Raw genomic sequence first — 25477 nt, forward strand, 5'->3', positions numbered from 1 at the left:
AGAATGACCAATAATTGTACAGTACTGTAAAAACGTAAAAACAGTTTATGTTCAAGAGAGTCTCAAGCAAGATGCTTCCTTCACTGAGCAGACACAAACTGACGCCATTCTGGGGGAGTCAAGTGGCTGTTTGGTGTGCTAAAAACTAGTTCCCTGTACTTCAATTATGTTAAATAATTGTTAAAATGACTACAAATTTTAATACTGTCCAAGAATTGGAAAATGATTGAATAGTACAACCTTCTTGATATTTACTCAAATGGTAACGAATTTAAGCCCTAAAACCGATTACTGTATTGGCGGACTAATACTACAGCTGGTGAGCAGGCGAAAGCAGGTGAAACATGTTGGGAAAAATTCGTAAGGAATTCGTTAACCGAATTTTTTTTGTTAACCGAATTGAATATTCTTATGGAAGGTAATTCGTTAACCAAAATTTCGTTAACCGAGGCATTCATTAACCGAGGGATCACTGTATAGTATAGTTAATACAGAGAAATTAACAGGAATCACTCTAGTAAATGATGATTGTTCAGAATTCTTGGTCCGGTGTGTCTCATTGTACTGTGTAACATCGTAAAGGTGCAGAAATTTTTGTTGTTGACTGTACACAAAAATTTTCAAAGCTTATTACATTATACCAGTTTTGTTTATTACTCCACAGGCCAATTCTTAGCAGAGCAATTATGCCTTCCATTCTGATTCCCTCACCTTGTAACCAGTCCACACCAATGTAGTTTATGATTCATTCTTGGCTACTGTTACATCTAGTATTTGCTCCCATAATACTCCTCACTCTTAACTTAATTTCACTACTCACGTATTATTGGTATAAAAGAGTATTAATAACCGAGAAATAGGTAAACAAAAGGAACTCACCAAAAGAAAGGAAGCACATAAATAGCAAGCCAATAAATCTGTAGAGCCCCCTCTGAGGATTACAACAAGCTGAGGCCCCACAACCTGTCAACACCACTTCCTCGCCTTCCTGTAATTAATTTTGATATTTTCAAACAACATAAAAAAAATCAATATCTTTTACAGTTCAAAGGAAACTAATAATACTTGTTGAGATTTCAGTTTCAATATACTGTACTGTACTGCAAATTATTACACATTTCTATAATCTAGTACAGTATAAGAAACCAGTTACTGTACAGCATACACAACAAAATTTTCCTATCAACACACCTGTTTTACAAAAGTATGAAAAAAATTTCCAAGATCAAAGCTTTCTACCAGTCAAATAAACATAAACATAACAGTACCAGTACCGTACTTTTTTTGGGTGGGGGGGGGGATTAGCCCACCCGGGCACAGGTCACTAACCCACATCGGGGCCTGAGGGGCAAAAATGTAATACAGTCAACCCTCGCTTTACGCGGTCCCACTTTACGCGTTTCCACGTTTACGCGGTACCCTGCCGAACACGGAATGCTCACTTTCCGCGGTGTGTGTACCCTTTTACACGGAGAGCGGCTCGAGCAGGGTGCGCACAAGGTCGCCCAGTCATCAAAACATTACCGAGTTCTTCACCCGCCACCCACCACAGCCGGCCCAAGTCAGTGATAGTAATAATGATAGTGAGGATATGGACTTATATGGACTTTGAGGGGTTTGACAAAGAGGCCCTGCAAGCCTCTGTGGTGGATAGTGATACAATTGATACAAGTGATACAGGTGAGGGCCAATAATCTGCCCTCTGCCTCGGAACCAACCCCCCCATCCCCGTGTGCCCAGCCATCTTTTCTACTAATGTAAGTGTTAAAAAACCTAATATTATTGATATTTCTCTTAATTATTAATTGTGTGTGCATACCATCATAAAATTAAGAAGTTAATTTTACTACAACGTAGGTATTGTGTCTGAAAAAGTGGAGTTTGGGGGTCGGCCCGGTCTCTATTTCAATTAATCCCATATGTTATGTTGTTCACGTTACGCGTTTCTCACTTTACGAGGGCCGCTGTGGGTTCAATTGACCGCGTAAAGTGAGGGTTCACTGTACAGTAATAATAATAATAATAATAATTAGTTCATAGTAAATAAAATTTATATAAAAAAATAATAATAATATTGATAATAAGAATAATAACAAAAACACTGATAATAATAATAACAACAGCACTGATAATAATAATACCTGTAATAATAATAATAATGTAATAATAATAAAGAACCATAAAGAAATAAAAAAAATTAAAAAAGATCAATAGTGAGAAACAATATACAGTATGTATGTTGTGTTGTCAAAGTAAGAGAAACAATTGAGACCCTGCAATTGTGTGTAAATGAGGCAGAAAGTCAGATGAGCAACCTGGGACTTGGTCACAATTTTCGTGATGCCATATGGCAGCAGGGTCTACCATTAGACAACACATTATGTTTCCAACACCTTCCCAGGCGGTAGTACAGTAATCCCGTGTTTTTTGCGGGAATTACATTCCTGAAACCCCATGAAAAGCCAAAAACGTGAATACTCTTTTAGGAGTCACTGTAGCCACCAAACAGCTCAGGTAGGTCATGCACTTAACCACGCCATGCTCTCCACTCACCGCCCAGTGGTTACACTGATCACTGATGCACTGTACCAGCATTTACTAATATCATTATTTGAAACTTATCATATTGCAGTATAATAATGGAAAAACGTAAACACAGTTATATATACAAAAAATTCTTATTTACAAGTAAATAAAAAATTCTGTATTTTGCTGAGGTCGGCAACATCGGCATTGCCTGCCTCTCCCTGCTGTCCCGGCGTCTGCCCGCTCTCACAGTCACAGTAGCGTTCGCAGTACGGTAGGCAAGTGTGGACTGAGGCTTCTTGGAGCAGTGGGTGTCTGCACCACACAGGGGAATATCGAAAATGGCGCGAAATTTAATATTTTTGTTTTTAAAGGATATTTTATATATATATATATATATATATATATATATATATATATATATATATATATATATATATATATATATATATATATATATATATATATATATATATATATATATATATATATATATATCATTTTTTAGTAAAAAAAAACGTGAATGGTCAAAACCATGATAAAAAAAAAAGGTGAAAAACACGGGATTACTGTACCTCCCTGTTTGAGAGCTGCCTACTACCTACCAGTAAGTATGCCATTTTGATAATCTAACTTTCATTATTTCATTTTCTTTCAATGGCCTTCCTTCCATTTTGCAAGATTGAAATCACACTCAAGTGGGAGTGTGAAAGATATATTTATCTCCCTCACTAGATACTGAACTACCATTGTATCTTACCATATATATTTGTGTATATATGGTGGCAATTGTGGCAAGAAGGCAAGTTAATGGTGGTAGAGCTGGCACCACAGTGGCAGACCAGCTATGACAAGCTGCTCCTGGGAGACCCACCAAATATGATGTAATGAACTGTAGGCCATTTAAAATGCAATTAAATATTTTTTTCATTATTAACCTACCCAAACTGACTATTTAGGCAAAAAAAAAAATTAAAAACTTTTTGGCAACTAGGAGAGAGGGAGAGGGTTCCTCAAGCTTTTCTGGATATAACCATGAACAGGTTAAAGATAGTGGCAATTTTAAAGCAGCCCCACAAAAAAAAAGCTTTCAGTTTTCAGAGCTTTTCGGTTTTCGTATAAAGGGTTGTCAACCTGTATTAGACAAGCTGGTGGAGCGATGACTAAATTTGCTGTTTTTCTTCCAACAGCCCCATCATCATCATCATCACAGGATCTTTTACATCCAGATTATGTCCCTTCAGTATTTGTTTTTTCAGACGAAAGTAACAGCAAAGGTGAAAAAAAAAAAGGTTTGAATTTTCCCGCAAATGATGGCAAAAACTATTCAAGGAGTCGAGAATGTCAAGCCAAAAGAGAGTACACTATGAAATTACAGTAAAAGTACAGTGGTCCCTCGGTTAACGAGCGCCTCGGTTAACGGGATTTCGGTTAACGAGTTACCTTCCATAAGATTCTTAACTTCGGTTAACGAGCAATCCCTCGATTAACGAGTTTCTTACGAGCCGACCTCCACATGTTTTAGCTTGCATTTGGCGGTCCACCAGCTGTAGTATTAGTCCGCCAATACAGTAATCGGTTCTAGGGCTTAAATTCCTTACCCTTTTAGTAAATATCAAGAAGTTTATACTATTCAATAATTTTAAAAGTTTAATATTAAATTTTTTAGTCATTTTAACAATTATTGAACATAATTGAAGGTAGGGTCACTAGTTTGTGGCACGCCATCCAGCCTGCCAACACAGCATACAGGCATCAGTCTGTGTCTTTTCAGTGGAGGTAACATCTTGCTTGAGACTCTCTTCAACTAAACGCTTTTTTTCTGTGTTTATAAGCAAATTATTGGTCAATTTGAAATTTATTTTACATATTGACAATATATAATGCAGTGCAGTGTTGATTTAAAGAAAATAATCTTGAATTACACCAAGAGAACTAAAATTTTATGGGTGAAATGGCGCCATGGGGTGACTTCTCTTCCACCCCAATGCCTTCTCTTCTTCCTTCTCCTCCACCCCCATTCTAATTCCCATCATCATCATCATCCAGGAACCTTCTACATACACACCTCAAAGTAAGTGTACTTTTCTACCTTTTTTGTTGAATTTTCGGTGAGCTGGAACCAATTACCCAAAAACCCATTGAAACAATGGTTTCGGTTAACGAGTTCTTCGGTTAACGAGCAACCTTCTAGAACGGATTGTGCTCGTTAACTGAGGGACCACTGTACATGTATTCATTTTTTGCCCATCCCCTCTTTTTATACAAGAATTTTTTTGGCTGGTGTATTTTTGGATGTGGTTTGGTCAAATATGACCCTTATTTCTTGCGCTAATGTGCCATTTTTGTTTGTTTCATTTTTCTAGAAAATGAACAAAAACCCTAAACCAGACACTTTCACAAGAACTGAAGGTCGTATTTGACTAAAATACACCAGAAAACAATAATCTCATATCAAAAGGTAACCTAATCTAACCTACCCACTGTGGCAGACTGCTAAATCACCTTGGCACAGCTGAAAGTAGATCTATGTTTGAAGGTAAATATATTATAAACAGTAATGTCTGAGAACAGAACTATCACCAGAAAGAGTTGTTCGATTTTGTTTATTTTTTCCACATGTTCTTTGAATGATAGTAAGTAATAAATATGTCACAACAATGCTCAAAACCTAATACCTGACCTTACCCACCAAACCTTACCTAACTTCCTAGCCAGGGGGTGCCTCCCTTGCCACATTACACAGATAGTACTTACAGGTATTTGGATATCTGGTGACAATGAAAGTGACTTTCTTGAAGCATTATGGTATAGTTTACATTTTTTTGGGGACGTGAGAGTACAGTACGGTCAGAACAAGCGGGTCAGTTGTAAAGAAACAGACACGTGGTGACTCGGCAGATTTTCAGAGGAGTATTTATGGTAAATAATTAATTTCTTCACATACAAAATACAGACATTATTTTAGTGTCATATAATCAGTTTTTCACTGTGTTTTACCCAGCAATTTCCCTCATCCTTCATACCCTGCCCACTATTGGTGGTTTATTATTGTAGAAAAAATAAATAAAACTTATAATTAAAATAAAAAGTTGTTACCTCTTTTAAAATACTTATTATAATAAGAACATCAAGGAAAATGAATGAAATCGAACACCTCCTTCTGGTGGTTGTGTTGTTCTCTGAAATTACATTGAAAACTAAGCAGTTGCACATAAAATGTTACTCTGAAATATTGATCCATAACTAAAAAAATTACATATTTTGGGTTGTCAGAAACTCTATACCGGTAAGAGCAATGGGTGAAAGACGAATATTAACTTTTTGGCTGCAGATCAAGTCAGGCCTGAGCCTGTACTGCTAGAAGGTGAGGAGACAGCAACAGTTGGTGACACCACCTAACCCCCTGGATGATTCTGGAATAACACCAATTCCTGATACAATACCCTGATGTGACGAATAAAGTTGATTCTGGTACAAAAAGGGTAAAATTGCAGACTACAGCAACCAAAGAATCTGATAAACAAAATTGTTTTTCAGATGGTTTTTGGTGCTATTGGTTCAAATCTGACATTCGTTTTTATCGGAAATCACTCGTTTTGGATTAAGCTCTCCCCCTCCCTCCCTCTAACAATAATGGGGGAAAGCATGGGAATTCAGGATTCTGGGTGAGTGAGTGCCAAAACAAATGATTTGTGGTAGAAGCGAATTCCAAAATTGACCGAAACGCAACAAGAAAACAGAACACATTACGTAACAAAAATTCTGATATTTACAAAAAATATTAGAATTAATAGTTCTATCGATTGCGTGTTCTGAATTCCCAGTACTCGGTGCTTGCTAACTTATACAATATAACCAAACTAAACCTTACCTAATCCACTAGCCGCACGAACACACAATTTGAGCAACAGCATAGGGACAACAGGTGCTCTGATTTTATTCTTTTTAAAATTCAATAACTTCCTTATTATCAATTTGCGACGGAAGTGTAATATAAGAAAACGATCATAGAAAAAATAGTTCTATCGATTGTGTGTAGTGAATTTCCGGGATTCTGTGGAAACTGTTTACTGCAATATTACCACAAAAAGTACTCACATGACAGACAGAGTGAATTCCTCTACATTGAGATACAAATACTACATAAGGAAAGAGATGAAGCCTGGGATAAGTTGAATGAAAAAAAGTAACAATTGCATATGATAAAGGTGTAATGAACGAAAACAAGTGTATGATATCGGTCGCACTAAATAAAGTAAAATTTTTGTTTCGGTCTTCCCTGTATTTAAAAATCCAACCTAACCAAATGCAATCTAACCTAACCTAACCTAATGTAATCTAACCTAACCACAGAACCCAGGAACTATATCTAACCTAAACAGGGGGACTTCACCCCCTCAAACCCCCCCTTTCTGGTGAGGGCTAAAGTCCTAAGATTCCCTGGATGACCGAAACTAAAATAATACCGGAAATAACTTTAACTCGGATTGGAGAATTTACACTCAACAATGACCAGGGCAAAAAATAAAACCAAAATAAATAAATACAGCAATATCCATTTCCTTATTCAACCACAATAACCTCTACATTTAATTCACCATTATGTGCATATTGCTGAGGCGGTAGTGTAATTAAGACTAGGATAGAAGTTAGTTTTTCTTGAGTCGCAATTAAAGTTAAACAAAATATGACAAGTGACAAACCCTATGAAGTAAACTAAGTGTATACAGGGTAGTGTACCTGCTCGGTAGGGCCATCTTCATGGTGCTCCGTCACTCCATTAACGTCAGTGGAAGGCGTTACCTCCCTTTCCTCTTCCAGAGAACTATCGTGAGATCCAGTGCTTTTCTCCATCTTGCTATAAGTGTCAGAGAGATAAGGTAGTGTGTTAAAGTGACCCCAGTGGCACGAGAGACTGGAGCCTCCCCTCGGTTGTAGTGTTCTCCTACACAACCCAAATTCAGAGTTGAGTCACCTAATGGATCTATCTTTAAACACCTCATAAGTTATACTGAGTCAGTCATGTCGTTTGTATAAATGCATAGTCTACGAACATTTGAATCAATATGAATTGAAAGACGATTTAACACGTAAAAATTTAACTGTAATACTATCTCTCTATTGCATCTTCCCGGGCTTACGAGAGTGGAACTGGTCACTACTGTTCCATAAATTGTTATAAGCTAGATAATACCCTGTAATATTTCATAGTTTTCTTGTGTAGATACTAAAACACCTAAGTTACAATATCAGTGACCATGTAACCGACTTTTGAGTGTTTGCAGTACTTAAAAGTTTGCCCGTCGATATTATATGATTTGCATCTATATATTCTGGCTTTAGTTCAATTGAATATTCTAGTTAATTAGCTTTTATCCCGAGTCAATTACCTCCCCACTACCACAGAGTGGACTTGGATCTGAATTTTGTCTCTACGTGTGAACAGATCCTTGTGATCAGCTGGAAGATATCAACAAGAAGTTGGCGAGAGTAATGCAGCCTATTTTTTTTTACCTTTATACGCTTCACCACTGATCGGCTCGTTAGCCGCTTGGACGATCGGTCACGTCTCTTTTACTTTTCCTTTTCTTTTATCCTCTTCACAAAATCATCGGCTCGTTAGCCGCTTGGGCGATCGGTCACGTCTCTATTACACACTGTTGGCAAGTAATGGGCATGCACCTGCTCCTGAATGTACCTGAACCTGCTCCAGTGTTGCTCAAGTCTTGTCTTGAAAGAGCTCACACTCGGTGCCGTTACAACACTTTCTGGTAGATTGTTCCAAGAGTTCACAACCCTCACTCCGAAAAAGTTTGCCCTCACAGTTTTCTGGGCTTGCGGCTTCTTCAATCTTGAACTGTGACTCCTTGTGGGGCGAGCGTCCGCCAGCTCCAAGTAAGGACACTCAACTGAGTAGTGCCCCCTGAGATGCTTATACACCTCAATTAGGTCGTCCCTTGCCCGTCTGTAGTATAAGCTAGGCAAGTTCAGGCGTTCCAATCTCTCAGGGTAGCTGAGGTGCAGAAGTACAGGCACCAGTCTGGTGGCCCTCCTTTGAACATTTTCAACCAACTGACAGTCCCTAGCATATCTCGGGGACCAGACGGGGTGACAGTACTCCAGATGGGGAAGCACTTCACTCTTGAAGATCGTTACAAGGGACGGATCGTCTAGATATCTGAACGACCTTCTTATAAGACCCAATAATTTATTTGCCTGATTTACCTTCTTCTCGCAATGGCCCGAGAACTTCAGCTCATTGTCAACATACACACCTAGGTCCTTCTCACATGCTAGGGACTGTCAGTTGATTGAAAATGTCCAAGCACTGCGGCATCCCAGCTACCCCGAAAGATTAGAACGTCTGAAATTGCCTAGTTTATACTGCAGACGGGCAAGGAATGACCCAATTGAGGTGTACAGGCTCTCAAAGGGCACTACTCAGTCGAGTGTCCTGACCTGGAACTGGCAGACGCTCACTCAAGGTTGAAGAAGCCGCAAGCCCAGAAAACTGTGTGGGGTAACTTTTTCGGAGTGAGTTGAATTGAGTTGTGAACTCTTGGGACAATCTGCCAGAGAGTGTTGTGAGGCACCGAGTGTGAGTTCTTTCAAGACCAGACTGGATAAGCACTGGAGCAAGTTCAGGTACATTCAGGAGCCAGTGCATGCCCAGTACTTGCCAACAGTGCGTAACAGAGACGTAACCGATCGCCCTAGCGGCTAACGAGCTGATGAGTGGTTAAGAGGATAAAGGTAAAAGTCTACCACATGAGAACACGTTCAGCCGCTCGTTTCCCTGAAATCCACCGTTTCCTACTTTACACTATCTTTGTCTGTGATCGGCTTGGGCGGTCGCTCACGTCTCTGTTGGCAAGTTCTGGGAATGTACTGACTCCAGAATGTATCTGTACGTGCGGTCTTGCGCCAGTGTTACTTTTACTTTTACTGTTATCCTCTTCGCCTCTGATCGGCTCGTTAGCCGCTTGGGCGATCGGTCACGTCTCTATGTCAAGTCTGATCCTTAATGAGCTCACACTCAGTGCCATCACAACGCTGACTTGTGGTTCACAGAAAAAAAAATCGGTTGCATTAGCATGAGAATCAATATTGCTGTGCCTGGAGTAACTCTGAGATGGAGTTAGTTCCATACATAGGTTCTCTTCCTTCAAGCAAAATAACCAACTGAGGGGAACGCGGCCGTCGGTCACTGTCCCTCGACCATCCTCGCCGTGACAAGTGAGCGAGCGCGGCTGTGTTAACGTTAAATACTGTTTTACAATGAACTCTGCTAGTAAAGTACGTATATCTTATGATGTATTTAGTAATATTTAACCTTAAGCATAATACATTGCTTTGTACTATCAATGTGCAATGCTGACAAGAGCTCTGACATTTATAAGAGTTATTGACTACAAGTAGGAATGGTACTGAACATCCTTAAGCTGGAATCTTATTATGCCTGGGTGACCTGGTCGATGTGTCCCGTTCTTTTAGTCGATGTGGTAAAGGTGTAGATAATGGCTTACCACCAGAAGGAATTGTCCGAATTGGTTGAATTTTTTCTTCACACTAATATGACATTAAACACAAAAATGGAAACAATGCACAGAACCTAATAGAATCTGACCTAACATACTCATTGGGTATGTTAGGTCAGGTTCTGTTTGGTTCTATGAATTATCGTGTTAATTTATGTGTTAAACAGCTTACCTTAATGTTGAGGTTGATATGAATTAGCAATGGCACGGAGGAATTCGTAGAAGCGTTCACCATCATTTATAGGAAACGTCTCGAACAGGGATTCAGCGAGGTAAACAAAAATGTTATAATAGAAAGTTGGCGTTTCTTTTATTATAGTTAAAATCACCAAAACAATAAGTACAACAAAAATAAAGAAAATCAACAAACAAATTCTGGTGGTAACCGTTATCTACACTTTTATCGGCGATGTTTCCAGGGTAATAGCCTAGTTGATAATTCACTAATATATGAGAACACTGTTATCACCAGGAAGTTTATAGTTGCACTCAGTAATTTTGACAATTCTATGACACTTTTCTTCAATGGCATTTCTGGTGCAAATTACATATAAGCGGGATATTTAACATTTTAGAATGTATGTTCGTACGTGGCGGTACACACTCAGAACATCGAATGATGCAGCTGTACACACCCAGAACATTGAATGATGCAGCTGTACACACCCAGAACATTGAATGATGCAGCGGTACACACCAAGAACATTGAATGTGCAGCAGTACACACCCAGAACATGGAACGATTGTGGAAGCCCCTGGTTAGGTTAGGTTTGGTTGGTTTGTTAGGTTAGATTCAAAACTTTTTCCAATGGTTTTTGATGAGTTTTGAACACTTTTTACCTTGATTTTTATAGCAAATCTCTGGATTCTGAGATGGGGGTGCTTATCTCAGAAACTATTAATTTGCACCAGAAATGAAGGTCAAGTTCGTTCATAACACATCAAAAACCACCGGAAAAACATAATTTAAAATTCAATTTAGTTTAGTGGCAACAAGTGAAAATTTCCCAAGCATTTTAGGTTATAATGGAAGAGATACTCAATGCCGCCTTATTTGTTTTGATGTTTTTTTTTCTTACTATATTGTCATCAGTGAGTTCTGATATGATATTCATTTCTTGAGTGTGCAAATGCTTCGTTTGGCAAATAGTTAGGCCCCTAGGCATGCATTAGCTGCACTCCTTTTTCCTGCTCAGCAATAGATCAGTAAGGTGCCCCGCTCAACGCTCAATGTTGTCCTTTGCCTCAGTATACGTTTATGAGCCAATAATTCCGGGTGGTTTCTCTCACGTCCATAAAAAAGGTAAAATTACACCATATCATAGTACAGTATTGTAAGTTCTTTCTGTTTAATATGCAGGGAGTCCTGGAGGCGGAGCCCCACGGTTAGGAAGTTCAGTAAGGTTAGGTTGGTACGGTCTTCTAACAACACTTCTGTCGCTTGTTTTTTTGTAATCAACTAAGGTTAGGTTAGGTTTAATTTAAAAATAACCGGTTAACTATTTTTTAACACATCCCTCTGAACTACGACATTGTCCGCTACAAAACACAGTGAAATTGCGGTGTTTTTAAAATAATATTCTATGAAAAACTGGTGTGGGTATTTTGTCAATAATTACCATATTTTAAAAGAGGCAACATTTACTAAAACCTAATAAAACCTGAGCTAACCAACCAAAGAAACCTATCTAACTTCTTCCCCTGGATCCCCTGCCATATTAAACAGAAAGTACTGATTTGGATATCTGGTACCAATGAAACCAACTTTGTTGAAGCATCGTGGTGTAATTTTACGTTTTTATTGGACCTGAGAGACGCTCAAACAAAGTGGGTCAGTTGTAAACAAACAGATGACACACTGTGACTCGACAGATTTTTTGGAGGAGTATTTACAGGAAACGATTAATTTTTTTACGTGCAAAGCCCATAGATACATCATTTTAGTGTTTTATGATTAGTTTTCCACCTTGTTTTCCCCCGCAATTTCCCTCATCCTTCATGCCCTGCCCACTACAGGTGATTTATGCTCGTAGGTAGAGTAAAACTGAAAATTAAATTTTTATAATTACCCTAAAATAAAAAGTTTTGGCCTCTTTTTAAAATACTTACTGTTATGATAAAACATCTATGGAAAAAAAGAATGAAATCAAACAACTACGTCTGGTTATAGTGGTTTCCTTATTAATTGCAGATAATTCTATCAAAAGATTATATTAATTTCTTTGTTGCTTAAAATTTTACACTGCTAACATTCTGATTTGATTTTAAGGTTGGTGAGATTTTCTTGGCTGCTGGCACGGCCTTCAATAAACTTGCAGAACTCACGATGCAGCTCCATCCCACAGCTGAACAATCACCAGCAGGGTAAGTGAGTTAAATCAGGTTAATTTTTACAAAGAACTGATTATTATGATTGTCACATTTCTCTGTGTTGCTGATATTATTTTATAATTGCTATATGCAGCTACAAAAAACAGTTCATGCACGTCATTAATTACTTCAGAATATCAGTCACTTATCATGTCAAGAGCAGTGTCTGTTTTCTAAAGTTATATTGTAATAATTTGGCCATTTAATTATCATTTCATTCAATGTGCATATTCTCATCATCTTTTCTCACAAAGTCTACTCTTATTATACCAGATCCTATATGTTAATTAATCACTCTCTCCCACCTTGTTTGATAATAATTAATGACAAACCACAACTTTTGATACAGTATTTGCTCATTGCTGAATTAGTCAAGATATTTTCTCTGAGTTGCATTTCCATTTTTATACCCATTCCTGTCATTCTAGATCCAATATTGCTAAAAAAAATGAGTAACTTCATAAATAATCCTGCTTTTCTCTGCACAATAGAACCTTCATACATTAATCTGAATTACTTGGGAGCAAAGAGGATTCGTATTACTGAATTTGGTAATCCTGGAGCAGATGGCGTTGTTCGAGTTTGTTCATTTCTTCTAGATGTTCTTTGGATGATAGTAAATAATAAAAATATTACAACAATGCACAGAACCTCATATAACCTGATCTAACCAAAGAAACCTATCTAACTTCCTAGCTGGGGGCCACCCCCCTGGACTCCCCGCCATATTAAACAAAAAGTATTTATTTGATATCTGGTATCTATGAAAGCAACTTTGTTGAACCATCATGGTGTAATTTTATGTCTTTTGTGGATGTGAGAGTACTCTCGGACTGAGTGGGTCAGTTGTAAACAAACAACAGATGACAACACGCTCCGGCTACTGCAGAGTTTTTGACTGAATATTTATGGTAAATAATTAATTTCTTAGCATACAAAGCATGTAGAGACACATCATTTTAGTGTCAAATGATCAATTTTCACTGTGTTTTACCCCACAATTTCCTTCATCTTTCATACCCTGTCCACTATAGGTGATTTATGATCATAGATAGAGAAAAAATACATATAATTAAAATAAAATGTTGTCGTTTAGTTTTTATTTCTTACTATCATCCCCCCAAAAAACCATCTGTGGAAAAAATGTACGAAATTGAACAACTTCTTGTGTTAGCCAACTGCTCTAGCATTACCGTACCCTGAAATTTTCTGATAGTTGATAGAATACTCAATATGGTATAAAAATGCTTACATTACTATTGAAACCTCTAATTGCTTAAAGAAAACATAGGGTAACAATATACAGTATCCATTGCAGTAAAAAAAATTAAAATTCTTACTGCAAATACAGGGGTGGGTCCAGGAAAAGTATTGGAATTCTCTGATGAAAAAAGGGGGAAATTGGTTCTCCAGGACCCCCCCACCCCGGATCTGCCCCTGATATACTCTACCTGTATTAATTACTTTAAGAAAACAACAGATACTGTAGTAAGATTATTTACCTAAGGTCCACTGGCCCATACTCTTTTATACAATTCTATTTATTTGTTAGTTATATTGTACACAAACAGGTGCAGTAATAATTTTCTTATTTGTAAAGGAATAAAGTTCAATTGCAGGACACTACAGTACTGTACTAATATATTTTCAGAACATTACTCCCTCTAACACCATGTTCAATCTTTTTACCACCAGTATTGCTAGAAATATTATAAAGTCTGATAATTAATGTACCTTAAATTAATCAAGATACTGTAATCATAAGACATAAATGCTGACATGAAATGTAAACAATGGCAGACAGAGGACTGATCTGGAGGGTTTGTTGACTAGCCAAGCTTCAAAAATTTAGATTTTTTTTTTTTTTTTTTTTTTTTAGATTATTGGGGTTTTTACTGTACAGTTTCTACAGTAGTGATATTTCAATCTCCCACAGCCCTTCTAACCCAAATCCAGCCAGTCTTCTTGGACTTTGTCACATTTCTCAAGATTATTTCAAAGGTTGCTGAAGTCTTGCTTAAATATGTAAGGGAAACATTGTGTGGGCAGGACCAATTTACATAGAAACAGTCCATTCCATTTAAGGCTATTTTATGCTCATTTCATTCATGCATTTTATGGATGATGGGATGAACGAGTGATTTGGATTTCCTGCCTCCTCCCGAGAGTGAAGTCTCAATCAGCAAAGATTTGAGAGTGTTGGAACACGATATGTATACCAACTGGTAGGGGTAGTGAAATGATGAAACTGAGAATCAGGGGCTCATGATCTGAAGATTCTTTGGGGTCTTGAAACAGTCACTGAATTTGAATGAGACTCAATGAGAAGACTATTAAGATTCTAACATGTAGCAATATACTGTCTGTGTGGATAATGTCATCTTAAGGTAAAGTATTGTGCATTTTCTGGGATCTGTTCAGGAGTGCTTACGAATGATATATCTCATAGGCCTTTCATTTCACCTCCTACCCCTCAGCCATAGTATGGGGTTTTGTATCAGTCCTCCATTTATGTCTGAGTGAATATGAGAACTATTGTTTTTTTCAGTTGGTGACTGTTAAATGTCCTGTGTGGAGGTATAGATTTTAGTACTGTAAACCCACACATTAATTATTGATATAAATTGGCAAAAGATTACTGTTGTTTTAGGTAAATGTAAATAAAATTTAAGTACAGTACAGTATAGAGGTTTGCTTCATTCTTATATGCCATAAAGAATATTATGGATGAATAATTAGATGCTTGATACAGTATAATTGTTATCATGAGAGGTTTACTTTCTGTTTTTAGGGCAGTAAATTAGGTAAGTTAGTGTTATTAAGAAAAATTTATTTTCTTCAGCACAAAATGGACTGATGATGAGATAGAAATGCTGCGATCATCTGTGAAAAGATTCGGTGATGATCTTAACGTTATCAGTCAGAGGATAAAATCACGTACTGTGTAAGTGTCTTGTATCACTCCTGTTGCATAATACTGGCAGACTAGTTTGGGGTTCCTGCACACTCTTAATACCCAATGTAAAACAGCATAATTTGTTTCTGTTAAAAGAATACAGTATGTCAAGAATTAGTTCCTGGTGTCAAATGTTAATTAAACTTAAGATTATCAGTAAAGAAAGGAATAACAAATTAGCAAGACTTATACTGAAGATATCTGTTAAGAAGTTGTTAATATCCTCAGGCATATGATAGTAGTTCTTAGAAATGACTTGGCTGCCATTTACAAGTGTAGTGCCCAAGTCACCTTCACATTTTCGTCTACAAAGAATTCAGCCAGACTTCACCTTCTGCATCTACTCTCTCAGTTTAACTTATTAACTGTTATTATTTGATGTGTGTGTTTGTGGGCATAAATTCCATCATTCACTAATATTCTTGTGGCCTTCATTTCCACTGTCACATATTTCCAAACGTCTTGTGTCTTCAGTACTACTCCAATTGAATTCAATACAGTACGTACTGTACTGTCACATCGCACCATCACATTTTGGTGGGAAAACCATTGCCGACACACTGTCCTCCACTTCCCCTTTGCATCAACGGCTCTAGAGACAGAAGGCGTCGCCTATCAGCCAATCAACATTGCATATATGAAACATGACGTCACAAGCCCGCGAGAGTCCCATGAGGATCTTTGTGTATTTTACCTCTTAGAGTAGAATTTCAATTTAAAGTGATTCAATTTAAGATTATTGATTTAAAGTGACACCCACAATCAAGGACAATGTTTTAATTTAAAGCGAATCTTTCCTATTTTGCACTAGTCAATCTGGTGTATCATATTTAAAATTTGGCACCTAATGCTTCTCTGGGCACGCTACACTGTCCTAAGGGCAAAGCTGTATTGTACATGTACTGCAAATAATGTACTCAATGATTACTATAATTTTTGTCAATTGCAAACTATAGCATGTTTATATTCAAATTAATCACTATCTTATAAGAAATGCAGCAATGTAAATTATATTCTCCCCAATCACTTCTGTGACATTTTATAAGCAAAAAACATAAAATCATGCTAAAGAACGTAAATAAACAAATAAATACTTCACTAGCGCCAACTGTCAAACATGTCACTGTCACCTCCCCCCCCCCTCCCTGCCAGCCAGGGTTTGGTGGTTTTAGGCTTTAAATTTTTTTCTTATATAATGTCACAGACTAAAGTTAGGAGAATATAATTTGTATTGCTGGAATCCATGCAAGACAGCGAATAATTTGAATATAAACGTCATATATTTTGCACAAGAGATAAAAAATTTTGCTCTTTGTATGTCAAGTGCAAGCTTATACAGATTATTCAAATTAATCACTATCTTATAAGAATTCCAACAATTTTAATTATATTCTCCCATGTCAATTCAGTGACATTTTATAAGAGAAAACTGAAAGTCACTCTTAAGGACAGATAAATAACTAACCTTGGCATCAGCTGTCAAACATATCACCTCACCTCCCTCCCTCCACCCCATCTTCCCAACCAGTTAACAGACCATTTTGCATCCCTTAATTTTAGCTGTGTTGATTTATGAGTGTTTGTTTTAACATAATACTTCAAAAAAACATTGTTTTGTTTATTCTAGGAGATGGGCTGGGGTGCATCTGGGTAGACTCAAAGTCTTTTTAGTATTTTATGTTTCTCTCAAGTACCAAACTAAATTATTTCATTGAAACAACACTTTGATTTAGTGCGAATTCAGATTAAAGTGACCTCTCTTGGAACATGTATCTCGCATTATATCGACGTTCTACTGTATCAGCCAAGTGACGTTTTCAGCTTTATGTGCTACTTTGATATAGAGGTACCTCGCTATGCGTCACTAACAAATATAAAAGTAAATTTTTATCATACATCAGTTGTTTCACATATACGTCGTGTGTATCATCCACTGTTTTATAATAAGTCTGTGTGTGCTCAAATATGATGCATAAATAGTGTTTAAAGCACATAATACTGTACAATGTAAAAATAACGATAATAACTAATAAGAATGCCCTACAAGTGATAAGTTTCTACCACTCCAAAGTATGTCAGTCATATATCACACAACTGAGCGCTAATATCTTTGTTATACAGCATGTCATTAACCATAGAATTTGCGTAAAAGTAATTTCAATGTACCAGTGTGCCTTGTGAATAAAGAATATACTGTACGTATATGTACAGTAATATTAAGATGTAAAATAAGAAGAAAATACTGTACTATATAGGGGTATATTGTGTATGGGAGAATATTGAGTGTAGAAATCACCATAACACATGGGCATTTGTTACCTGTGAGAGGGCTGTGCATGTGTCATTGTTCCATAAGAAACCATAAAAGTTGTGGATATATCATTTCAACGATCTAATGCAACTTGGAAAAAATGACAATAAACTATAAAATAAGACAAATTAAGATTAGGAAGTGAGTTTTGTGTGGGGTAGGTGGCTGGAGAACTGCCTCCCCTCAAGAACAACTTTAAGGGGAGTGCCCGGCTGAAGCACAAAATTCGTTAATAATTGATCAGTCAATATCATTTTCCTGTCAGCATTTAAGGATAACAGATACTTTGTTGCTATACCCCTGAATCAGCTCTGCCTAATACCCTAATACCTGATTTTTCCTTTATATTCTTTTCAGTTTTCAAAATCCTACTTCTCCATAACTTCTCGCTAGATTGTTGAAATTTATGTGGAGTTTAGGTAATTTTCTCTTGAACGTGACTTATGAACTGCCAATGTGAACGGGGTTAAACTTGAAATTTATAGTATTTTATTTACTTGACTTTTTTTACTTTCAATTACTGTATTTTGTCATTTTATTTCTTCTTTTGTCTTAGATTAAGTGATTTTAGATGTATACAAGGACTTAGGCTATTATATAGTGGGATTTTAAATGTTGTTCTGTAAGTACAGTATGCACATAGCATACTGGAACCCGTTTGTATCCTGGTGACTCCCTGCATAGATATTTCTGATTATCTCTTTTCGTTTTGGGTTCATTAATTTTTGTTGTAACTTGCCATTTTTTTCCTCCAAATATTTTTAAGATAAATCAGCCAATAATAAACCAAGCCAAATATAAAGAAATTCTATATGTTCTGCCATGCACAATATGTTATTCTACTAAATAGTTTTTGTTTTATTAGAATCGGCCCATAAATGGCCGAGCCTTAGGGATTTGAAAGTTAGAAAAACTCGTTTTGAGATATGGGCCGAAAGACAAGGGTGGTGCGAGAGCAACACATTGTCAAACAACCTCACTTGCTTCTTTTGTGGGTAACTGAGGAGTACAAGCAGCCTCAGACTCTCGTCTGGCTGCTAGCTAGCTGATGGAGGTGCCAGATACTGATTTTTACCAAGTGATTGGTATTACTTTACACCAAAATATTATTATAAATACCCCTGTACAGTACTTTTCTACAGGTTTTGCTCCGTAAACAGGAGGGCCCTCTAAATGAAGAGGGGGTAGAACAATCATGTATAGCTACATAAATACAGTATTATGAATTACACAATCAAAATACGTTGGCAGATAACCATAGGCAACAGCTTTCCTCAGGAATTTTTCTGAGTGTTTCGTAATTTTCCGATTTTCATCGTATTTCAGCTGGACGTTCCCCTTAACACGACAGTACACCATTTCACTATAATTGTTCATATTATTTACGCTCATTTGGTGCTGGGTTAATAAAATGTTATTGTAAAATAAGTTTTTCTTAAAAAAATCCCACACCCAACCCCAGAGGAGTTAATGTGTTGTATTAAATTCCCGTTTTCTTGTGTACAAAGTACAGTACAATACAATACAAATAACTGACCCTCCCTCACAGTGTTGCCAGTGCATTCCTTCTCTCATGCACCTCTGCTGTCCCTGCCCAAGATGGTTGGTAGTTACCACAACATCTATCTTCAGCATTTAGTAAATAATATTGTTGTGTATTTATCAACACTTAATAAATGATATTGTAGTGTATTATGCATCTCCATATTCCCTGGTTTACTGGTTTATTCATTAATCAGTTGTCTAAGTGTACAAATAGCCAAATCAAGCCATCATGTATCACTAAAAGGTAACAAATAATGTTGTTAGGAAAGTATCTCCTTATCAATACTATATAATACAGTACAGTATGTAATTATGACCTCATTATAAAATGGTTCACTGTAAACCACTTTTCTCTAGAACACATACTGAACAGTGGTGAGGACCCCTGTACATGTACTTACATGTGTTACCTAGATGATACTTATGTGCTCATTATGTGACATATGCTCTTGCCAGAGAACCTTTATCATTGTGCCTCATTTATTAGTGATACCAGGTCCTAGATTCTTTCTTATGTACATTATTTCATGAGTGTCATTATACGGTACCACCACAGTGCTTATATTCTGCGTCTTTTTTTGCCATTTACCAATTTAAATTCTTGTGCAATTGACTATACCTGGTGTAGGACTGGCATTATGTCATGACCCTGGCTATCCAGTTGACATGATTTGTACATACTATATTAGTATTGAGATTACAGTGGTCTCTCGGTTAACGAGCACAATTCCAGAAGGTTGCTCGTTAATCGAAACCATTGTTTCAATGGTTTCGGTAATTGGTTCCAGCTCACCGAAAATTGCCCAAAGTCAACAGAAAAGGTAGCAAAGTACACTTACTTTGACGTGTGTAAGTAGAAGGCTCCTGGATGATGATGCTGATGTGAATTTGAAGTGGGAGGTGGAGGAGGAGAAGGGGAAGAGAAGGCATTGGGACGGAAGAGAAGTCATCCCATGCTGCCATTTCACCCATAAAATTTTAGTTCACTTGGTGTAATTCAAGATTATTTTCTTTAAATCAACACTGCACTGCATTATATATTGTCAATATGTAAAATAAACTTCAGAATGACCAATAATTTGACTGGAAACACACAAAAAAAGCATTTATGTTGAAGAGAGTCTGAAGCAAGATGTTACCCCCACTGAAAAGACACAGAGACTGACGCCTGTATGGTGTGTTGACAGGCTGTTTGGCGCGCTAAAAACTAGTTTCCCTGTACTTAAATTATGTTAAATAATTGTTAAAATGACTAAAAAAAATTAATGTAAGACTTTTAAAATTATTGAATAGTACAAACTTCTTGATATTTACTAAAATAGTAAGGAATTTAAGCCCTAGAACCGATTACTGTATTGGCGGACTAATACGACAGCTAGAGTGCAAACGAAAACATGTTGAGGGGCGCTCGTAAGGAATTTGTTAATCGAGGGAATGCTCGTTAACCGAAGTTAAGAATCTTGTGGAAGGTAATTCGTTAACCGAGGCACTCGTTAACTGCATATATAACTACCTACTATATCTGATATTTAAGAATTACTGACTACGTACTTGTATTATTTTTCTGATACTTAAATTCACTGGGAACACACTAATTTGTTCACAATAGGAATTTCTAGTTAGCATCTTACTTACATATACCACTAAGTCTTCATTGGAAGCTCTGTGTAAACCTTAAAAATGTTGACTAGAAGTTTTTAATACATGACAGTACATTGGGTACTGTAGTATCCCCTACTGTACTTCCCTTGGTTTTCTAGTGAGCACATTCTCTAACAATATATTGAGTGAATATCATTCTCTGCAACATCATTGTTATCAGATAATATATTCTCCTCACCATCATCATCAGTGCAAGAGATTTGTGTATCAAGTAATTTTTTTCGTGTTTAGTACCGTATGAAAGAGCTTGGTAGGTCCAGCATTCTCTTAATTAACAAGTACAAACTGTAGATCTAAACTTTTTGCCCCCAACTCACTATACTCATGAAGGGAGATGTGAGTATCTGTTGTGCCCATCCACAATTATGAACATTATAACTCAAACAAATAGTAATGGATTTGAACCAAACGCTTTATACAGATGTATCACAAGTGTGCCAGACAAGTTCATTGTTCAGAATTTTTTTTTATTTTTGTTGAATTGTAGCCAGGTGAACATTGCTTTGGCATAAAGGTTTTTTTGTTTAACTTGCTGCAGTGATGACAAAACCGGTGAACTGTCTTGAGTGGTTTACCTTATTTGGCAGTTTTGGAAACTCGTAATTTTCAACAATGACTTGTTAAATTTATTTTTGAAATTTAAACATATGATATACTGTAATGTTATATGATCCTTTGGTAGCTATTTTGGTACTCGATTGTACTGTATTGTATTAGGTTTAAAATGTAAACCTTGTTATCATGTAGTGCAATATTATTTTATGGTGTTGCTTTGTAGTGGTCATTGTAGAAATTAATTTCTATATAGTAGTCATAAGGAGTCTTCATTTGTAGATACAGTACTGTACTGTACAGGACAGGTTGACCCTCTCTTATCCAGCATACAATTGACTTGACAACTCCCACTTAATAACATTTTTATAGAAAAAGTATTATCCAACAAACCTCACAATTAACAGCATGTTCAAACTTCCACATAGTTATCCAGTTGGCTGCTTTGCAGTGTTTGTGCCTCTTGTTCCTCAGCCTGAAGTTTGTTTATACCGCCATTGTTGTTCTGGTCCTGCTGTTGGTACTTTGTATTTATAGGTACTGTATTTCATTATTATTCTACCCCCCAATTCACAGTACATAATGTCTTATAAGCAGCCATTTAATACTCCTTTCTGTAGTTCTCCCAAGAGGAAAAAGAGACACACGACTGTAAGAGATAAAGTAGACCTGCTGAAAAAGGTGAATCTGTTCACAAGCTGTGCAAAATGTATCATGTTGAGTTCATATATGTACAGTGTATGACTTGAAAAAGGAGAAAGAAAAACTTTTTATTTTTTTTTTTTGCATAAAATTTTCATTATATATATATAGTACTGCACTGTATTATGATTTGGTTTAGTGAAATATTGAAGGTTCACTAAAAACTCGTACTGTATTGTTTTTCAAGTTATTACGGTAATAGTAAATGCATATGAAAAAATTAAATTATGTACCATGAACTAGAACTTTCTAGGTTTATAGAATTGATTGTAGCGAGAGTTGTTTACATATGGTACGTATGCTATTATTTCTTTATAAATCACCCCAAATTTTGCATAAAGAGGACACAAATATCCTGCCAGTTATTTGCCAGGCACATATTGTATCTAGAAACAGTGAAAGAGTTTCATACTAAAGGTGAAATTAGACAATACTGTATTAAACAACATGAGCAGGGTGAAGAAACGACAGTTGATGATAACTCATTCATTACTATAACTTACAGTACAGTATATACCGTACAATACAGTACTGTATTTGTCAGTGTATAAGATGCATTTGGTTTTTCTTAAAAAAAAAAAGTCATCCTGCATCTTATACACTGAAGGTTTGTGTGTAATGTTAAAAACTGTGATGGTTGGTATGAGCCCACAAACCGGTCAACTGGTACTCTATGTGTCTTAACCCTTAAATGGTGGCCATCATTGGTGGAAGTTAGTGGTCATCACCTGTGGAAGTTTGATGTTCTTTGCATTTAATTTTTTCAGATATGGGGGAAAGAGAATGGGTAATCCCTAGCTGCCAATTAAGGGTTATGCTGAAATAGTTCTTTTATTTTTCAGTACACAAATTCGGTCAGCGCTTAAGAAGAAGGCTTTTGAGGATGTGGGTATATCTCCGCAAGCTGCAGCAGCCTTACAAGCCCAGCAAACTACTACTACTCAAGCAGGGGCTAGTGGAGGTGGAGGGAGTATGCTTGGTGGCAGAGATGTGACCCTCAACATGCTCAATGCATCAGAATCTGAAGTAGACGTGGAGGGAATGGGTGGTGTAGGCATGGACTTTGAAGGTGCAAATGAGGTGGTTACTTCTTAATAGTCATTTAGAGAAAAAATATATGTAATAAGGTCAAACTTTCAAGAGTGGTGTAAAAATTGTATAAATATTTCTCCTAAGGATGTTTACTCTCAACCCAAAATATTAACCGTTTGGTTACTGCAACGCTCAGGTAACATATACTGTGCATATGTGATAGCATTGCTGCTGTTCAGTACATGTTAAGTGAAACTAGTAGAGTATGGGGTAACCAAGAGGTTCAGAATGGCAAATTAGCATTGTAGTTTTTGTATCTTTAAGAAAAAAATTATGAGTAATGACAGATAACCTTTATTTATGTGGTTATCAGCTGAGTCATAGTTGTTCATAAGTTTGTAACAATAAGTTTCTGAGAATTGGAGTTTGGAGATACAGTATTAGGAGACACTATACTGTATTTTGTTGAAAATTCTCTTCTGTTATCCTTACTTCCTATTTGTGTTGGGTGGATCAAGAGATACAGTACTGTACCCCAAAGAAGAGGGGAAATGACAGTGAGGGTGGGGCAAGACAAGTGTAGAAAGTAACAGGATGGGGCTAGAGCAACATGTAGAAAAAGACCATTCCTATCATAATACAGTAAAACTAAATTATATCTTAGCCACAATCTTATGTGAAAAATCTTATTTCCTTTTCTTTGATCATATTTTCCACTTAAAAAGAGAGTCAGTTTTAAAATGTGTATTTGATGCTTAATCATACAATGTTGTTAAAAGTGCTCATACCTTAGTAAGTCTTGGTTGTTGTATTAGAGTATGTTAAACAATCTTGTGGTCAGTAGTAAAACAGGGTGGATATACAGTACATGATGTGTCTCTAAGAGTTATTGAATCCACAGTACAGTATATAGATGAATGGATTGCTTCTGTAAATTTTTCTCTCCCTCTCTTCTCTTCATACAGGGTGGCCAGAAACAAGAGAAAATACACACTTACAGTATATACAGTATTTAGATATATTTATCGTACTACCCAGGGTATACTGTAATAGTAGTGCCCTCCACAACCAGGCTCAGGTTAAGGATCCCATCAGAGTGCTTGGAGGTGACTGGTATCCTTAGCTGTAGTGGATGGCACCTTTGTATTGTATTTGCTGATTGTTCTGGTTATTTGACTACCAACCAGTAAATTAAAATGTGTTTCTCTAATTTTAAATCTTCACTCAAGTACAAATCTGAATTTTTTTTAATGACTATTATCCTGTCACTTTTAATATTCATTAAAAACAAATGTATCATATAAATTTATGCCTAATTCAGTATTATATCTGTTAGCTGGAACTCTCCCCGGAAAGTTCCTGGGATGGGGGATTTTTTTCTGGGTTTGAGAGATGAAAATCGGGCGCATTTTTCATAACTTCCAAGAAAATTTTCCCAGTACCCAAAAAATTCCAGGTTTGGGGGAATTTTTCAAGTTTTGGGAGAATCATCTCCTTATTCGGAAATCTCTCATTCCCAGAAGTGCTTTGTACCAATTGTTCCAGCTAATGGAAATATCACTATATTCATTATCTTAAACATGATATTAAATACTGTACCTCTTATAATTGGACACAATACATGATCCCCAATGATAAAAGTTATTTTGTTCAATTTATCCCATATCTACCTCAGGTTTGTCTACTCATGTAATGTATTAAACAGATGGTTGTATGACACTGTAATATTCATGTTAGGTATACCCGGTAGTTGTAATCGAGGCGTTTATTGGATAAAAGAGGCCCTGAAACTGGTGAAAGTACTGTACATGTACTAAAATAGTATTAATTACCTAGGATAATTCATCTCCAACTAATTTGTACTCGGCTGCAATTTTTACCTGTGCTTACTCCAGTTAAATGAGTTTTATATTTTTTTACCTCTGACATCCAAACATCATAAAATTTGAACTTGGTAAGATTTTTATGAATTTTAACAAATTTCAATTTGATAACAAACATGATAATTCTACCAAAGACATAATTTTGATGAGAATAGTCAGTATAGAATTATCTGTAAATAGTAGTACAGTATAGTTATGGTACTTACTGGTGTATGTTAATTTAAATAATGTTTGTACAGCTGTGGAAATGTGTTTCTAAACCCCCTGCGGTAACCCGTTTCTTCAAACAGCAATGTTGCATTAGTAGTACAGTATCACTACTGTATTTATGAATGAATGGGTATTGGTCATGTAATGACAGACATGATTGGTGGATAGGTTTGCTCAAGGTCATATA

The 25477-nt window shown here is 36.5% G+C and overlaps 2 protein-coding genes across 8 annotated transcripts in view; one reads left to right on the top strand and one right to left on the bottom strand.

The window, feature by feature from the left end:
- Positions 1-7668, bottom strand: part of LOC121876200 (major facilitator superfamily domain-containing protein 1-like) — a 59038-nt gene extending 51370 nt beyond the window's left edge. For 3 of the 5 annotated variants that reach the window (XM_042381171.1, XM_042381172.1, XM_042381173.1), the window contains exons 1-2: positions 7270-7668; positions 880-988 (exon numbers count right to left, since the gene is read on the bottom strand). In XM_042381171.1, coding sequence (XP_042237105.1) covers positions 880-988; positions 7270-7383 — 223 coding nt within the window. In that variant the 5' untranslated portion in view covers positions 7384-7668. The remainder of the gene's footprint in view (positions 1-879; positions 989-7269) is intronic. The other 2 variants (XR_006090725.1, XM_042381174.1) reach the window with 1 other exon arrangement.
- Positions 7669-9563: 1895 nt separating this feature from the next.
- LOC121876162 (chromatin complexes subunit BAP18-like) lies at positions 9564-24839 on the top strand. 3 transcript variants are annotated; one of them, XM_042381106.1, is made up of 4 exons: positions 9564-9825; positions 12337-12431; positions 15280-15381; positions 23008-24839. In XM_042381106.1, exons 1-4 carry the CDS (start codon positions 9808-9810, stop codon positions 23258-23260), a joined length of 468 nt encoding a protein of 155 aa, XP_042237040.1. In that variant the 5' UTR covers positions 9564-9807; the 3' UTR covers positions 23261-24839. The 3 variants fall into 3 exon arrangements, with proteins under 3 accessions (XP_042237040.1, XP_042237041.1, XP_042237038.1); XM_042381104.1 differs by lacking the exon at positions 9564-9825 and adding an exon at positions 10680-10825; XM_042381107.1 differs by lacking the exons at positions 9564-9825; positions 15280-15381 and adding an exon at positions 10652-10825.
- Positions 24840-25477: the final 638 nt, after the last annotated feature.

This window comes from Homarus americanus, unplaced genomic scaffold (genome assembly GCF_018991925.1).
Source record: "Homarus americanus isolate GMGI-L3 unplaced genomic scaffold, GMGI_Hamer_2.0 scaffold34921, whole genome shotgun sequence".
NCBI classification, from domain to species: domain Eukaryota; kingdom Metazoa; phylum Arthropoda; class Malacostraca; order Decapoda; family Nephropidae; genus Homarus; species Homarus americanus.

Excerpts from the sequence above, each read along its gene's own strand:
- LOC121876162 (XM_042381104.1), top strand. The coding sequence starts at position 10,715 with ATGATGCAGCTGTACACACCCAGAACATTGAATGATGCAGCGGTACAC. Across the intron at positions 10,826-12,336 it reads AACGATTGTGGAAGCCCCTG|GTTGGTGAGATTTTCTTGGC; the intron begins GTTAGGTTAGGT and ends TTTGATTTTAAG. Across the intron at positions 12,432-15,279 it reads GCTGAACAATCACCAGCAGG|CACAAAATGGACTGATGATG; the intron begins GTAAGTGAGTTA and ends TATTTTCTTCAG.